Source organism: Branchiostoma floridae, chromosome 5 (assembly GCF_000003815.2).
Source record: "Branchiostoma floridae strain S238N-H82 chromosome 5, Bfl_VNyyK, whole genome shotgun sequence".
Lineage (NCBI taxonomy): Eukaryota > Metazoa > Chordata > Leptocardii > Amphioxiformes > Branchiostomatidae > Branchiostoma > Branchiostoma floridae.
The window spans coordinates 1832413-1848270 of NC_049983.1; the positions used below are offsets into that span (position 1 = coordinate 1832413).

At 44.4% G+C, this 15858-nt stretch overlaps 1 protein-coding gene across 2 annotated transcripts; it reads left to right on the forward strand.

The window, feature by feature from the left end:
• Positions 1-112: 112 nt before the first annotated feature.
• Positions 113-15812, forward strand: LOC118416065 (peptidoglycan-recognition protein SC2-like). 2 transcript variants are annotated; one of them, XM_035821122.1, is made up of 6 exons: positions 113-366; positions 11660-11826; positions 13457-13595; positions 13764-13854; positions 14433-14538; positions 15022-15812. In XM_035821122.1, exons 1-6 carry the CDS (start codon positions 204-206, stop codon positions 15046-15048), a joined length of 693 nt encoding a protein of 230 aa, XP_035677015.1. In that variant the 5' UTR covers positions 113-203; the 3' UTR covers positions 15049-15812. The 2 variants fall into 2 exon arrangements, with proteins under 2 accessions (XP_035677015.1, XP_035677016.1); XM_035821123.1 differs by having other exon boundaries at positions 113-288.
• The last annotated feature ends 46 nt before the right edge of the window (positions 15813-15858 follow it).

Below are 15858 nucleotides of genomic sequence, written 5' to 3' on the forward strand. Positions count from 1 at the left end.
CAAACACACAAACCAATGCATAACAGCACCCCAGCCCCGAAAAATCTCAGTATTAGGTATTACAAATTAGTCAACCCTGTTGGAGAATGGAATAATCCAAACAATACCTTATTTGACCCTTGACCTGTAAACAAGTTTAGGCACGAAATGCGGAAGTATGTCAGCACTTTGCAAGAGGAAGTTAACATTTAGTTCTGCATACGATGGTTCCTTTAGCCTTTTATTACTTCCGTGAAACACTTAAACACAGTTACGTGCCTAAGACCACCTGTTGGATCATTGCTATGGGTAAGGTTGTCCATTTTGGTGTGTGGATTGTCCTAGCAATCTTGGCGGTTTGTGTTGAAAGCATGGGCAGCCCACCTGGTAAGCTTCCAATATTATGATCCGATGTTTATTCTATTATCTATTTATTTATTTATTGAATGTAATATATGGTAAACCCAGGCAGCTTAGTTGATATTGGTTCCAACACATATGATATATTTGTATCAGATTCTACAGTTTTTATGTTACCCAGTTCTGAACAACGGCATGTTGCAATTGTGCTAAATTTGTTACCTGCATGTATGCAGGTATGGTTTTCACGGGCGTGGGAAAATTTGGAAGCTGGGGATTTAGGGCGCTGTATCTCGAGAACGGATGGTGCGAGCACGACGATTTTTGGTATGCGGGTTGGGGGTGGTGGCTTGACACTCAGGTTTGATTTTGGGCCTCCTGGCGCTTGAACTTGACATTGCAGGTGGCATTTTTGTTGTTTTGGGGGCACTTTTGGCGCTGTGTGTCTGGAACGATACGCGCGATTGCGACGATATTTGGTGCATGGGTGGGGGGTTGTTGCCTGTTGCCTAGGATTGACTTTGGGCCTTGTCGCGTTTGAACTTGACCCGGCAGGTTGAATTTTGTGTCCGGAGGGGTATTTCCGGAGTTATATCTTCTGAACGGTTGGTGCTGGCGCGATGATATTTGGCACATGTGTTGGCGGTGGCTGAATAAGTCTCAATTTTGATTTTGGCGCCCTTGGTGCTTGAACTTGACATTTTAGGTTACTTTTTGTGCGGGCACGGGGTGTGCGCTGTATCTCCGGAACGCAAGGTGCCATTGTGTTGCTATTTGGTACGTGAATTGTTGGTGGTGTCTTGGTGGTCAGGTTTGATTTTGGGCCTCCTAGTGCTTGAACTTGATACTGTATAGGTTGACCCTGTTTTTGTGTGATTGGGGCATCCCCCCAATATCTGCTTGGTTGCTGACGGTTGGATTGGGTAGAACCATCATCTGTTTTGGTTGATTGAGAGGTCTTTAAGTTTACACCTAGAACCATCATCTGGCCTGCCGCCTGGGCCACCTTCAATGTATCAGGTTACTTTGTATCAACAGTGTCTGACCTGCCAGATGATATACTTAGTCTAGTATCTGTTGCTGTATTTGTTAGGTACAGTTTGAGTTTGCTTCTTAGTCCGAGTTTGTGGTGTTTTGAGAGCTGTGTAGTACTGGGTTTAATGTTCTGGTACAAGTTCCTTTACCCTGTTTGGCAATCAGCAGAAGATACAACTTTCTAAAGTGGAGGAGAAATGTATAGAGCTTGAGTGTAAGACAAAGGTATGTGTATGATTTTTCCTGTTTCTTGTTGTTCCTTTGGGGATGCCAATTCCGTATTGTATGCAGGTAGTTTGGGGCTAGTCATATTCGCTTGATTTTTGGGCCTGCTTAATCTATAGTACGGGCAAGGTTAAGTGGTAGAGGCTTTGTTTTGTTTTAAATTTGGTATCGTTTGTTGCATTTTGTCACTGCAAAAATATGATGAAATTGTTTCCTCCTCTAAGCAGCTGCTCATTGATTTGGGGGATGTTTGCTGGGTGTTCACTCTGACTACGACAGCTTTCTGAACTTTTTAAAGTTGCCAACAGCTTGCCATTTATGAATGGGATTGACAAGGACATTTTGAGTAGTAAATTCTGCTGTAAAATTTGGCTTAGGTACTTCAGGAGATTTAGGTTTTAGTTGGACGGATTGAACAAAATATCATACCACCCTAATGCTGCTGGATGGGGCCTACCACTATTCATATTGTCTATGGAACTACTGTAAAAATATAATTTTTCAAATTATGCAAATAGCCTTACAGTGTCAAGTGATATAACACTCCAGAAATAAATCTTTAATGAATATCATTGGTACAACAAGGAGATTTAGCAGCTGCATTAGGTCAGTACATTGAAATAGGAAGATATCAGTACTGAATATATCATATGTGACAGAACAACTACATGGGCCATCTGACTCTGAGACCAAAAAAGGTAGGGAAAGTCGTCTCAATAACTTTAAGGTACTGTGGTTGGTTACATGCTTAAGAAATCCACAATAATTAATGTTCATCCATGCCCAAACTTACACATTCTGAAAATGGAATTTCAGACTTTTGCATAGTGCACAACCAACACGGTAAAAATATCACTTTTCCAACCACGCAACCAGGGACGAAAAGGAAAAAAAATACACAATAGGTCTACAGACACCAAATACATTTCATGCAGGCCTGAGGTCTACGAACTCTTGTTTCTTTCGCTTTGAATTCTTTAATTATCTTCTACGGCCAGGTGCTTGATGTCCATTTCTTATTGTAGCCACGTATTACTCCTCTTATCACGTACTGTAAATGCAGAAATGTTCGAGGTGGATTAATGTTCGCGGTTTTTGCGGTGACCACTTGACAGAGAACTTAAAACCACCGTGAACATTTTTCAATAATGGTATTTGACTGCAGTCTATGGTGTTACCGCGAAATTAAAACCACCGCGAAAATTTCTTTTTCCCGCTACCGCGAAATTAAATCCCCGCGAACTTAAATGCATTTACAGTATATATCGTAGATGCTCGGCAGGGAATGATCAAAGAGCGGACTGAAGCTGGAATACACGAGATATCAGGTTACGCTAAGGGCACAACCCGTCGTCGGCGTGCAATTTGTTCGTACGTTTTTTTGGGGAGGCCATGTCCGCCTCGTATTTCTGAGAACGTTCAGGCTGTACAGGACAGGCGCGTGTCCCGTACTGGCATATCGAATCCGCAGCCCGATGGCACACAAAGCCCGATGGCCTGCACGTTAAGTTCTACGGCGTGTCTGAGTGCTCCAAAATCCGTCGGATTCCCTACGAGGTCGTACGGAGGTAGTACTTAACAAAAGATTACCCATGTTTAGGCGCGTAGACAACACGTATTTGCACGTACGACGGGTCGTGCCCTTAGCTTAACCCAGTTCTGAACAGCGGTATGTTGCAATTGTGCTAAATTTGTTGTTTTTTCTTTGAATTCTTTAATTAATCATAAGGATTAATGACCCGCCCCGAGCTGTATATGGTGTGATAACGCCTGGTCCTTTGCTATAACCACCGAATGTAACCACCGAGTGAGCAAAGCGAACAAGGTGGTTTCATGAGGTGTCTATATGATAATCATATTTAACGACCAGGTGGTTGAGGTCCTTTTTAATTTATAGCTACGTTTTGCTCCCCTTATCACGTAAATATCGTAGATGTTCGGCAGGGAATTGCCAAAGGGGCGGACTGAGCAGGTCATGTTAACTTTGGGTGCGCGTACACAAAAACACGCAAACACACACTCGCAAGCGTACACAGGCACACGCACGTGCACACAATGGTACACCCACTCCCACACGCAAACACATACACACACACACACACACACACATATATACATTATGTATATTCAATTATATACATATACATATATGTATGCGTGTGTGTGTGTGTGTGTGTGTGTGTGTGTTTGCGTGTCTGTGCGTTAAAGTGACTCTATTTATGTGTGTAAATGTGTTTGTGTACACATACAGACAGACTGACACAGTGACGCACTCGCACACAAACGCAGAAACACACAGAAGGACTAAATACACACGTCACAATACTTTCATGGCTGGTGATAGTGGGAAGAAACATCGGACTACCTTCTCTGCACATCATAAGATATTAACGATTTGCAAACAAAAACTAGAGTTCGTAGACCTCATACCTCCATGAAATATTTATTACTTTTTTGTGGATGGTATGTATGTTTATAGTCGGTTGTATTTGAGAGTAATGGTTATAAATGTTATGGGAAAGTAGTGGTGTATTTATTTAATGACACAGAGGATGTCCATCTGATTAGTAATTCAGTAATTATCAAAATGTGACACTTAATTGTGTAATGTGCGTTCCTTAAGCCTGATGTTTGGCATTTAAAATGTCTAAGGTTGTCAGCATTATTGAGGTTCGACTATGTGCCTCAGAGCTGTGTGGTGGGAGGAAGTTGGGAAACTCAGAAAGAAGAAGGGATGTGGCCAACTTTAGTCAGATGGTGATTTGATTTTCCACCAATATGTCATAACATCAGCTGTTCACACGGTACAAAAACGAGATGCACACTTTCCTCTGACAGCCCTACACCAACTGTAAGATGAATACTTGGCGCCAACCCCGTCTGCTAAAAAACAAGTACCATTGGCTACGAAAGAGACAACTAACAACTGTCCCTTATCGTAACGAAATCAGAACATCTGTATCGCCCATAAAACTTCTGACACCCAACCCAGATGAGAGGACCTAATGGCATTTTAATCACCATGTCACTCAAAGCAGCAGTACAATATGTGAGACATCCATACCTGTTAAGCATTATCGTTAAATGAACCTCAACTTCTTACAATTATACTTACGCTTCACATCTCCATGACATCCTAAGCAGACATAAATAAAGCTAATTATCATATTAAAAAAACTCGGGGTTCCCCAAACAGCTGTCACCTCACCATCTGCTTGGAGCTAAGCCCATTAACAAACACATAAAGCAAGATGCCTGTACCAATATATCTCAAATATAGGGGTGATTTCTGATATTATTACATCGATTATAACGACAGATACGGCTCCCAAAATCTCATCAATTCGAGCTTTCATCACAACCCACCAACACAACAAGTATGAAACCAATCCATCCAGCCGTTCTTGAGTAATCATCTACACAGACAGAGACACATAACAGAAAATATAACCTCCATTCCATGACATTTCATGGAGGTAACAAGAATATGACGTGTGAACCCGACTTAAGCGAGTACGTACTGTGGAGGATGGCACCTATGCTATCAGGTACCATGCTTACAATATGCACATTTGAACCCGCGCGCGTCACTAAATGAATTCTCTTGAACGGTCAACCTGTCGTCTCATGTTTATGATAGATAGATAAATAGGTAGATAGATGGTTTATTGCACAACAATTGTATCAGTGGCAATGTATGGCAGTGTATATACAACCAAACGTACAGTTTAATACTACACATATACCACTATGGACCGACTAACACACGCGTACTATTTGCTAACATGGCCACGAAGTGATTTAGAATACCCCATTGTGACAGCCGTTTCGCTTCATTCCTCCGGGATGACTTGAAATGGGTTTGACTTTATCGTCTACCAGTTATTGCTGACACTACAGTAGTCTAGGACATCGTCCAAGCCGACTCCGAAAACGCGTGTGTAAATTGCAGATCACCCGTTACAGTATTCGGAACGGGGCTTTTGGGGGTAGGGGGGATTTTCAACGTTGGCTATGTTCTCTTGTGCTGGGAAAGGGAGTTTGCCGAGGAAGGGAGTTTGTCGAGGAAGTGAGTTTGCCATGATAGCGAGTCTTTGCCCACGACCCCCCCCCCCCCCAAAAAGACTGTTCCTAAGACTGTAACGGAGGCTATTCAGAAACGAGGATTTGACTTATCGATATATGATATATTGTGTCATTGTTTTTTTTTGGGGGGGGGGGCACTGATTCTCGATATTCAAAACGGGCTAAGGTACTCCAAATCTAATGCATATATGACAAGAGAATTGCGTTTCTGGTGCCTTAAAAGAATACTAGATAGCGCTTTTAGAAGTCTGTGGAGGATGATATATTTGCAACTGTTCCCAGGTTATTGATATCGATAATTCTCAATGACCATTGATCTCAAATAAAGTTCCGTAGGGTAAATATATGTTGATGTATTAAGAGACCAAAGATCAACGTCAGCCGTTGGTAGATATATTATGTAAGCTCAGGTTGTCAAGTTGTTAGCAACATGGCCGAGGAGAAGAAGGGGAACAGAAAACACAGCAAAAAGGTGACAAGATTTGTGCTTGTCGGCGCTGTTGTGTCTGTTCTACTGGTGACGGGTGCGGTTCTTCTAATTTACTTCTTGACGACAACCTTTGGTAAGTTAGAACTTGTAACGACATGTACTACGGACAGTTCGATTGAACGGCGGTTGGTGTGTCAAGCTTTGAACGTCTTTTTTCCCCACTTTTGTCGCAAGAAACCCTTATAAAGTGCCGAGATGCCCGTACAACATCGTTCTCTGTTCTCTCTCTCTCTCGGCTTTTCTTCGCTGACGAAGATCGTCTAGGGTTGTTTCCCACGTCTGTTGCAGGCGCGCTGGTGGCTAATGAGCCCTATCCGTGACAGGCAGACTCGGCCGCAGCGGCTGCAGATCAATGCTGGATCTGTAGTTGGAGCCGTGACTTTGCGGGTCTTCCTCCTGCTGCGCTTCTCTACAAGGGCAGCTTTGCGGTTCTTCTCAAATGTTGAGACTGACTGGTTTACAGTGTGTCGCCAAGCCTCACGTTCAGCAGCAAGGACTGGCCACTGGTGAAGGTCAATGTGGCAAGAAGCCAGAGATTTCTTCAGAGAGTCTTTGAATCTCTTCTTCGGTGCTCCCCTGTGGCGGTAGCCGGTGGAGAGTTCGCCGTAGAGGACAATCTTTGGTAGACGATGATCCTCCATTCTTGAGACATGACCTGCCCAGCGTAACTGCGTCTTCATCAAGGTGGCCTCGATGCTGGGGATCTCTCCTTGCTCCAGGACTTCAACATTGGTGATGTAGTCACTCCAGTGTATGTTGAGGATGGAGCGGAGACATCGTTGATGAAACCGTTCTAGGAGACGCAGGTGGTGTCTGTATGTGACCCATGACTCCGAGCCATACAGAAGGGTCGTCAATACCACGGCTCTGTAGACACTGACTTTTGTGGCTTTCTTCAGGTGCTTGTTGTTCCAAACTCGGCTGTAGAGCCTGCCAAAGGCACTGTTTGCTTTAGCTAGTCTATTGTCCACCTCCTTGTCGATTCTTGCATCAGAGGAAATAGTGCTCCCCAGGTAGGTGAACTGGTGGACTGGCTTCAGTTCTGACTCATCAATCATGATGCGAGGTGGGTGGTATACCTCCTGTGGAGCTGGCTGGTGGAGAACTTCTGTCTTTTTCAGGCTGATTTCGAGACCAAACAAGCTGACTGCCTCCGCAAAGCAGGAAGTTACACGCTGCATGGCAGTCTCCGTGTGTGTCACAAGGGCAGCATCATCAGCGAAGAGTAGCTCCCGTATGAGTTGCTCTAGGGTCTTGGTATGGGCCTGTAGTCGCCGCAAGTTGAACAGGCTACCATCCATGCGGTATCTTATGTAGATGCCGTCTTCGTCGCCGAGATCTTCTGTGGCCTGTTGGAGCATCACACTGAAGAAGATGGTGAAGAGGGTTGGGGCTAAGACACATCCCTGTTTCACCCCGTTGGTGATCGGGAAGGACTCTGAAAGGTCGTTCCTGCTTCTGACCTGACCACGCTGGCTCTCGTGCAGCTGGATGACCATGCTGAGGAACTTTGGTGGACAACCTAGGCGCTCCAAGATCTGCCATAGGCCTTTCCTGCTCACTGTGTCAAAGGCCTTCGTCAAATCCACGAAGGTGACGTATAGACCCTTGTTCTGTTCACGGCATTTTTCCTGGAGCTGCCTGAGCACGAAGACCATGTCGGTGGTGCCCCTGTTAGCTCTGAAGCCACACTGGCTCTCTGGTAGATGGCGTTCTGCAACGGCAGGTACCAGTCTGTTTAGGAGAATTCTTGCCAGGATTTTGCCTGCAATGGAGAGAAGAGTTATCCCCCTGTAGTTTGAGCAGTCTGACTTTTCCCCTTTGTTTTTGTACAGGGTAATGATGACAGCGTCTCGTAGGTCTTGTGGTAGTTTACCCTGTTCCCAGCATAACACAAAGAGTTTGTGAAGTGTAATGTGCAGTGCAGCACCTCCGTGCTTCCAGATTTCTGGTGGTATGGCATCTACACCTGCAGCCTTCCCACTCTTTTGTTGTTCTGTAGCTGTCTTTACCTCCTCTAGTGTTGGCACTAAGTCCAGCTGTTCTAGCATGGGTTGCTGAGGGATCCGCTGGAGCGCGGAGTCATTGACAGAACGGTCAATGCTGAAGAGGTTTTGGAAGTGTTCTGCCCAGCGGTTCAAGATGGATGTCTTATCCGTGAGGAGATCTTTGCCATTGGCACTGCGCAGAGGGCTAGTCACCTGGTGAGAAGGACCGTAGACCGCTTTCAGAGCTTCATAGAAACCTCTGTAGTCACCAGTATCCGCACAGAGCTGCGTCTTCTTGGCAAGGTTGACCCACCACTGGTTCTGCATGATTCTCAGCTTGCGTTGAAGGTCGCTACATGAGGAGCGGAAGGCAGCTTTCTTTGCAGGACAGGAGGGCTGTGCGAGATGAGCCTGGTGGGCACTTCTCTTCTTCGCCAGCAGTTGTTGGATTTCTTGGTCATTTTCGTCAAACCAGTCCTTGTTTTTCCTTGAGGTGAACCCCAGGACTTCTTCAGAGGACTGCAGGACGGCGGTCTTTAGTTGAGCCCAGAGAGTTTCAGGGCAGGAGTCTGTGGGGCAGTCCAGGCCTTCCAGCTTTGAGTTAAGGTTGACTTGGAGGTCAGCTCTCACTGCAGCTGACTTCAGCCTGTCGATCTGGAGTTTCTTCCTGGGAGGGCCTCCTCGCTTTGGTTTAGGCTTGAAGTGGAGATTGAGCTTGCATCGCACAAGGCGGTGATCAGTGTGACATTCTGCGCTGGGCATCACTCTGGTATGCAAGACATCCCTAAGGTCCCGTTGGCGTACTAAGATGTAGTCTATAAGGTGCCAGTGTCTTGACCGGGGATGCATCCAGGTTGTTTTGAACCTGTTCTTCTGTTGGAAGACGGTATTAGTGATGGATAGCTGCAGTTCAGCACAGGTCTCCAACAGGAGACGCCCATTTTCGTTGCAGTTCCCAACACCGTGTTTCCCGAGGACTCCTTTCCAGGCTTCTGAATCTCGGCCCACTCTAGCATTAAAGTCTCCGAGAATAATGACCTTGTCGTTTGCAGGGGCGTTCCGCACTAGGGTGCGCAAGTCTGAGTAGAACTTGTCCTTGTCTGCAGGGTCTGCTTGGAGAGTTGGTGCATAAACACTGAACAGGGTGGCGTACTGGTCCTTTCTCAAGGGCAGGCGCATGGAGATGATGCGGTCAGAGTGACCTGTCGGTAGGTTCTCCAGCTTGGAGGCTAAGGTGTTTTCAATCATGAAGCCGACTCCGGAGAGGCGTCGCTCTGACTGTGGCTTGCCTGACCAGTAAAGGGTGTATCCTGCACCCTGCTCCTTTAGGCTGCCTAAGTCTGGAAATCGGACTTCACTGAGGGCGGCGATGTCAATGTTCAGACGGGAGAGCTCATTTGCAACTAGAGCAGAGCGTCGCTGAGGGCGGTTACTGACCGCTGAATCTAGCATGGTCCGTATGTTCCAACATGCTAGCCTTAGTCCATTCACACCTTTAGGGGCAGATGTGGAGCCACTATTCTTCCCATTTCTGCGACCGCTGGGGAAGATGCCCGTTGGCCACGGCCTGCCAACTGGGTTGGATGAAGACGAGCTTTTTTTAGGCCACCTTTTCTAGGCCTGTCTCCGTGTGGAGCAAGCAGTGCTGTCCCTAAAGAGGGCTGCTTGGTCGTTCAGGGTGCTGCCGGGTGCTGTTGTCATCTTCAATTCAACAGTCAGACGACCAATATCCTGAACCGCCTGCATGCAGGATTGGAACTGCGGCATTCCATGGCATCTTCCACTTGCCGTTTTGCCCCTTTCCCATCGCTACAGGACTTGGGGGGGGGGACGTGGGTTGGCCCTAGAGCCTGCGCTGGGGGCTTTTTTAGGTGAGAGACGGTGCGCGCAGTACTGTTCCCACCCTTTAAACCCGGGGTTCATCTGCCATGGCCTAGCAAGCTTGGACGGTGACAGGGAGGTCCTCGGGTCGTAGGTTTTACAGACTGTCCTTGTCCGGTGGACCCTTCCTTTGGCGACTACCCAAGCTCCACCCCCTCATTCGAGGTTACAGAGTAGGAATGTGGCACCTACCCCGGGACTAGGAGATTGGTACATTCGGGCTCTCGCACCACGACAAGGCGGAAGGGTCGGGAGCCGGTGTTCGGGCATCTCTGTTCTACATAGGAATTAAATGCTGCACAGGATATGACAGAAAGTCAACTAGAAAGTCAACTAGCAAGTTCTTGTCCAAAGACTAATAGACAGGTATTGATCTTGTCAAAATAGAAGAGGAGGAGTTTGGCATTATAATGATACAAGACGTAGCAAACGCGACTCTTGGATATATCGAGAAAATTAGTGATTTGGCTTCTTATTTTCCGTAACCTCTAGTATATGTATTGACTTAACCATTGACGTCATAGCCCAATCTCAAAGCAGATGTTAGGTGGATTTTTTTTGACCGGTCAGGTTTTTTTCCTGACAATGCCCAATGTTCGTCGACTTTCAGTAGACAAGTTTAGAGGTAGGACGCTGCTGTTCGAAGTTGCATCAGTTTTGTTAAGTATTGCAACACTTAATTGCTTAATTGCGGAGTCTGAGTCGGAAGCGATTTGTTAATACCCCTGTCACATTATCCACGATCTTCGGGCGTATCGATAGAAGGTCGGCCATATTTAAGATCGACAGAGGGTTGCGCGTATTTTTTCACCTGAAAACCAATCCTGTCATATGTAAGCCATACTTTGTACCTTGTACCTTGTTGAGAGGCTGGGTGATTGTTGCAGAATCGTCGACCGATCGATTTTCGCCAAATGTGACAGGGGTATAACACACGGGGCCGCGAAGTGACTCGGAACGCCCAGCTGCACTGGCGGTGTCATGACCACAGTATTGCCTCACTCTTCACAGACTTGGCAACAGCTACCGAAAACGTTTGTTATGAAAAGTAAGCAGCAAACGTTCAATTTTGCGCCTAGACCCTTCATCGCGTCTCATATGACCCCTGAACTGAACATTCCATAACTCACCGAGAGTTGACGCCTTGGATTTAAACTGTCACAATAAAACGCGACTTACCCATCCAAAGATCGACTTGAGGCCCCCTTTCCTCTAAACGGCGATCGCGATGCGCTCTCACTGCTACCTAAATAGGATATGTGTAACCTTCGCTTTCACGCTGAGTATACCATACAAAAGTAAAAGTGTGACTGTGAAGACAACAAAACACGCTAAATGTTAAAATATCAGTCTCTTTTCTATAGAATTCGTTGAGCTATATGTCAAATTTTGAGCGCGGTGAGCTCATGAGAGCGCCATCCTAGTGGAAAGGGGGTATAAAGAAGGTTTCGAAGTTACTCAAGTCGCCGAAAAGTACCCTTAATTTCTGTTTACACAGACTCTGCTGAGTAGCGGAGCGTACTTCAAGTGGACTCTGAAAATGCGTGTGTAAACACGGTCATTAATTGCTAATTTTCATCATCATGAAAATGTAAATTAAGCACGTACATTTCAGGTGAATCTGAGTTGACCATTATCACCAGGGCACAATGGGGCGCGAGACAACCGAAGTCACGTGCCAACCTGACGTCACCTGTACCTTACGTCATCATCCACCACAGCTATGAACCAGACGTGTGTCTGAACAGGTCCCAATGTGAGAAGTATGTACGGGGTATACAGGTAAAAATGTGTGTTGGAACAGGTCTCAATGTGAGAAGTATGTACGGGGTATACAGGTAAATATGTGTGTTGGAACAGGTCTCAATGTGAGAAGTATGTACGGGGTATACAGGTAAATATGTGTGTTGGAACAGGTTTCAATGTGAGAAGTATGTACGGAATATACAGGTAAATATGTGTGTTGGAACAGGTCTCAATGTGAGAAGTATGTACGGGGTATACAGGTAAATATGTGTGTTGGAACAGGTCTCAATGTGAGAAGTATGTACGGAATATACAGGTAAATATGTGTGTTGGAACAGGTCTCAATGTGAGAAGTATGTACGGGGTATACAGGTAAATATGTGTGTTGGAACAGGTCTCAATGTGAGAAGTATGTACGGGGTATACAGGTAAATATGTGTGTTGGAACAGGTCTCAATGCGAGAAGTATGCACGGGGTATACAGGTAAATATATGTGTTGGAACAGGTCTCAATGCGAGAAGTATGTACGGGGTATACAGGTAAATATGTGTGTTGAAACAGGTCTCAATGTGAGAAGTATGTACAGGGTATATAGGTAAATATCACAGTTAAAAGAATTTTCATCAAAATTGACTACTATTTGAAAAGGTACGTAAACTCACGTTCCTTTCGATGGCTATCGGTCCATCTTGATCACGGAGTGACCCAGTTCTCGCGAGAATTGCGAGAACTAGGTCGAGACTTGCGTGGATCTTTAGCCCCTCACTTGGTCACTCCGTGATCAAGATGGGCTGTTAGACATCGAAAATTTAGTACGTGAGTTTACCTTTGAAATAGTAGTCATTGTTTGATGAAAATTCTATTAACTGTGTACATAGTTTTACGTGACTAATAAGTTTTTTCAACCCCTGACATAACATTTTAAAGTAGATTTTTTTTTTAACGCACACTTCTGTAAACTGCACGGAAGCCCCAAATCCTAAGCCGGTGCGGTCCAGCTGGATAACTTCGCATTGTTGCACCACCCGGATAAATGCACGAAATACGCTACAAAAATGGGCTTGCAATTAAGCGCCTTCTACTGTGCATGTAAATTTCGATTCTTTTCGATTGTAATCTAGACCGGAGTAGAGTAAGTGTATGTGAATATTCTGCGGCCAAACTGCAAGGCAAGAGCTATTCTTGATCAAAGTTAAACTGTAATATTTAGCAAAAAAATTGGAGTTACCTAAATTATTAACTGTCCAACTCCGGTATTTGTCCTAAGACTAGCTATCCACTGCCTCTGTGACGTCACGTTATGCAGATATAACACTTAATTCTGTAAGCAGTGGATCATAAGTTGCAGAAAATCTGTGATGCCCCCCCCCCCCCCCCCCCTCACTAGTTGGGGGGTGTTGTAAACCTTGATATAGATGGGATTAAAGCTAAAGCTTGAAAATCACTATCTGTCAGAGCAAAATTGATGCGAAATAGTCTCGTTGTTCTGAAAACGGGTTGTCTACGACTGCCTCTACCTGCAGCGACTCCTATCAGTGCCTGTCAAGTATTGCAACAAAAATCACGAGAATATAGTTGTTATTCTTGTCCTGTTTAGTATCTACTTACGATTGATATTTGAGTAAAAAAATGTATTGAAACGAATCTTATTGATAACAAACTCAGAACTTCCACATGGACACGCGAGGTTGGGATGACATCGGCTACAACTTTCTAGTCGGCGGGAACGGCGACGTGTTTGAAGGGCGGGGGTGGGGAGTGAAGGGCGCCCAGGCCGGGCCGGACTGGAACAACCGCTCCATCGGTAAGGACACGTTAAATCTACCTCCTGTGCTACGTATACGCATAGTCATCCAGCATGCAAAAGATGTCAACTAACGATTAACTCTGATCCCGTTTGAGATTAAACTTGTGCAGTGAATTAGTACTTAAAATCTGTTGTCTGACAGACAATCTTTGTACTTCCAACCAGGAATTTGCTTCATCGGGGACTTCACCGACAAGCTGCCCCCGAAGGAGGCCATTACGGCAGGGAAAGCGCTGATCCAGCTTGGCGTGGACAAGTATGTCATCATAAGAATTTCTAAGGGCACAACCCACCGTACGTGCAATTTGTCCGTTCGTTTTTTTTGGGAGGCCACGTCGGCCACGTATTTCTGAAAACGTGGGGAACGACTGGCAAGAGCAGGGAGGGAGTACGTTAACGCACGGCACACAAATTTTTGCCTGCACGTAAAGTTCTTCGGCGTGTCTACGTGCTCCAAAATCCGTCGAATTCCCTACGAGTTTGTACGGAGGCGGTACTTACCACTTACAGATCCCAAAAGATTGCCCACGTTTCGGCACGTAGACAGCACGTATTTGTACGTACGGTGGGTTGTGCCCTTAGCTTTAGATGATTTACAATAAAGGACAAGTGCAAACATAACACGTAGAAAGCAGCATTATGGTGGTAAAGGCAGGTAAAGATAACTAGACGACACCTTCAAGTGTTATCTATTTGTGTTGAAATGTAGAATTCCGTACAGAAAAATTAGTACTAACGTTAGGTTATCTCTACTTCCTTATTACAATTCTTGTCGCCACGTGATGGCTATGTATCGTCTGATTTACCTAATAATAATGAATATGTTTACTGTAGAAAAAAGTTGGTGGCAAACTACACCCTGTACGGTCATCGTCAGGTCCGGCCCACTGAGTGCCCTGGGAACGAGTTTTTCAACCTGGTCACTCACTGGGACCACTGGGTAAGAGATTTCAGAAACCAACGGTCACATTGATTTAAAACGACAGAACGATGACCGAAAGATTGTTCAAAGATTTATAGATTTTAAGTTTTTAAGTTTTTTAAAGTCTTAAATTTACTACATGGATCACATTTTTTGGGAACCACAAAAATGAAGCGATAGTGTTAATGTTTGGCCAAGAAAGTTTGTCCAAGTGTTCAGAAAGAATAAACAAACGTCTGAGCATACAGAGCATAATATATCAAACAGTAAAGTTTCATTTTTGTTCTTTCACATCTTTGACATATATAATTTAACATAGACATTGCAATCCACTAGATATGTATACGATTTCCGATATAATGTTTGTAAACTACGGCATACATGTGCTTCTTTATACGATAAACAGGAGTGCACGTAATGAATTCCACAACATAAGAATAGCCATGGCCTTATTTGGTATAAAGACTTCGGCATACTACAACATTTCCTTTGTGTTTTCAGGAACCAAGAAATTACACCGCTGAGTAACCTGTTTCCTCCATACATGCCAAAGACCGCATTTCTTGTTTCCTTTCGACTGATGAATGAGTCATATTTTCATGTTTATTTGTTTCAAGAAATTTGTTTTAAAACCTGTATTTTTAACTGTAATGGTAAATGTGATTTCAGGTTTGGTACATGACATGTGTATTTTACGATCCCAGAGAAAACCATACCTGTACGATCTAACGTTTCATCTCACCATACCGGTAAAAGGAAAGAAAATTATAATGCATATTTCTGTAACTACCTGTGACGTTTGTTAAGATAGATATAACTTTATTGCACAACAATTGTACGAGGTACAAAGTATGGCATCTACATAACTACAGTTCTATAGCTTAACTTAAGGCTTATCTAACTAATAAAGTTGTAGTATTAGATACGTTTCTTACATTCATTGGACGCTTTTACAATCATTTTACGAATTTCTAATGTCTTAACCTTCTTTGATATATTTTCCTATATCTGCCATGCAGGGATTGTCACATGTCATGATGTATTTGAATTTGCACTTCAGGTCCATTGAGATAAATCCTTGTGTATAAGATGACAGCCTTCTGTATAGAGAATTGCGTATAATTTTATCAGAATATTTGGGACAAACAACCATAAAGTGATATTCGTCTTCAATTGACTCTGGACAGAATGGAAAAACCCTCTATATCAAACAAAATGTTCTGATTATACATCGCAAATTTGATAAGAGGAGACTTTTTCATATTGTTTAATAAAGAAGGCGTGTAGTCTCATTTATAGTCTCGGTGTGTCTACGTGTGATCGTAACTTTAACATATG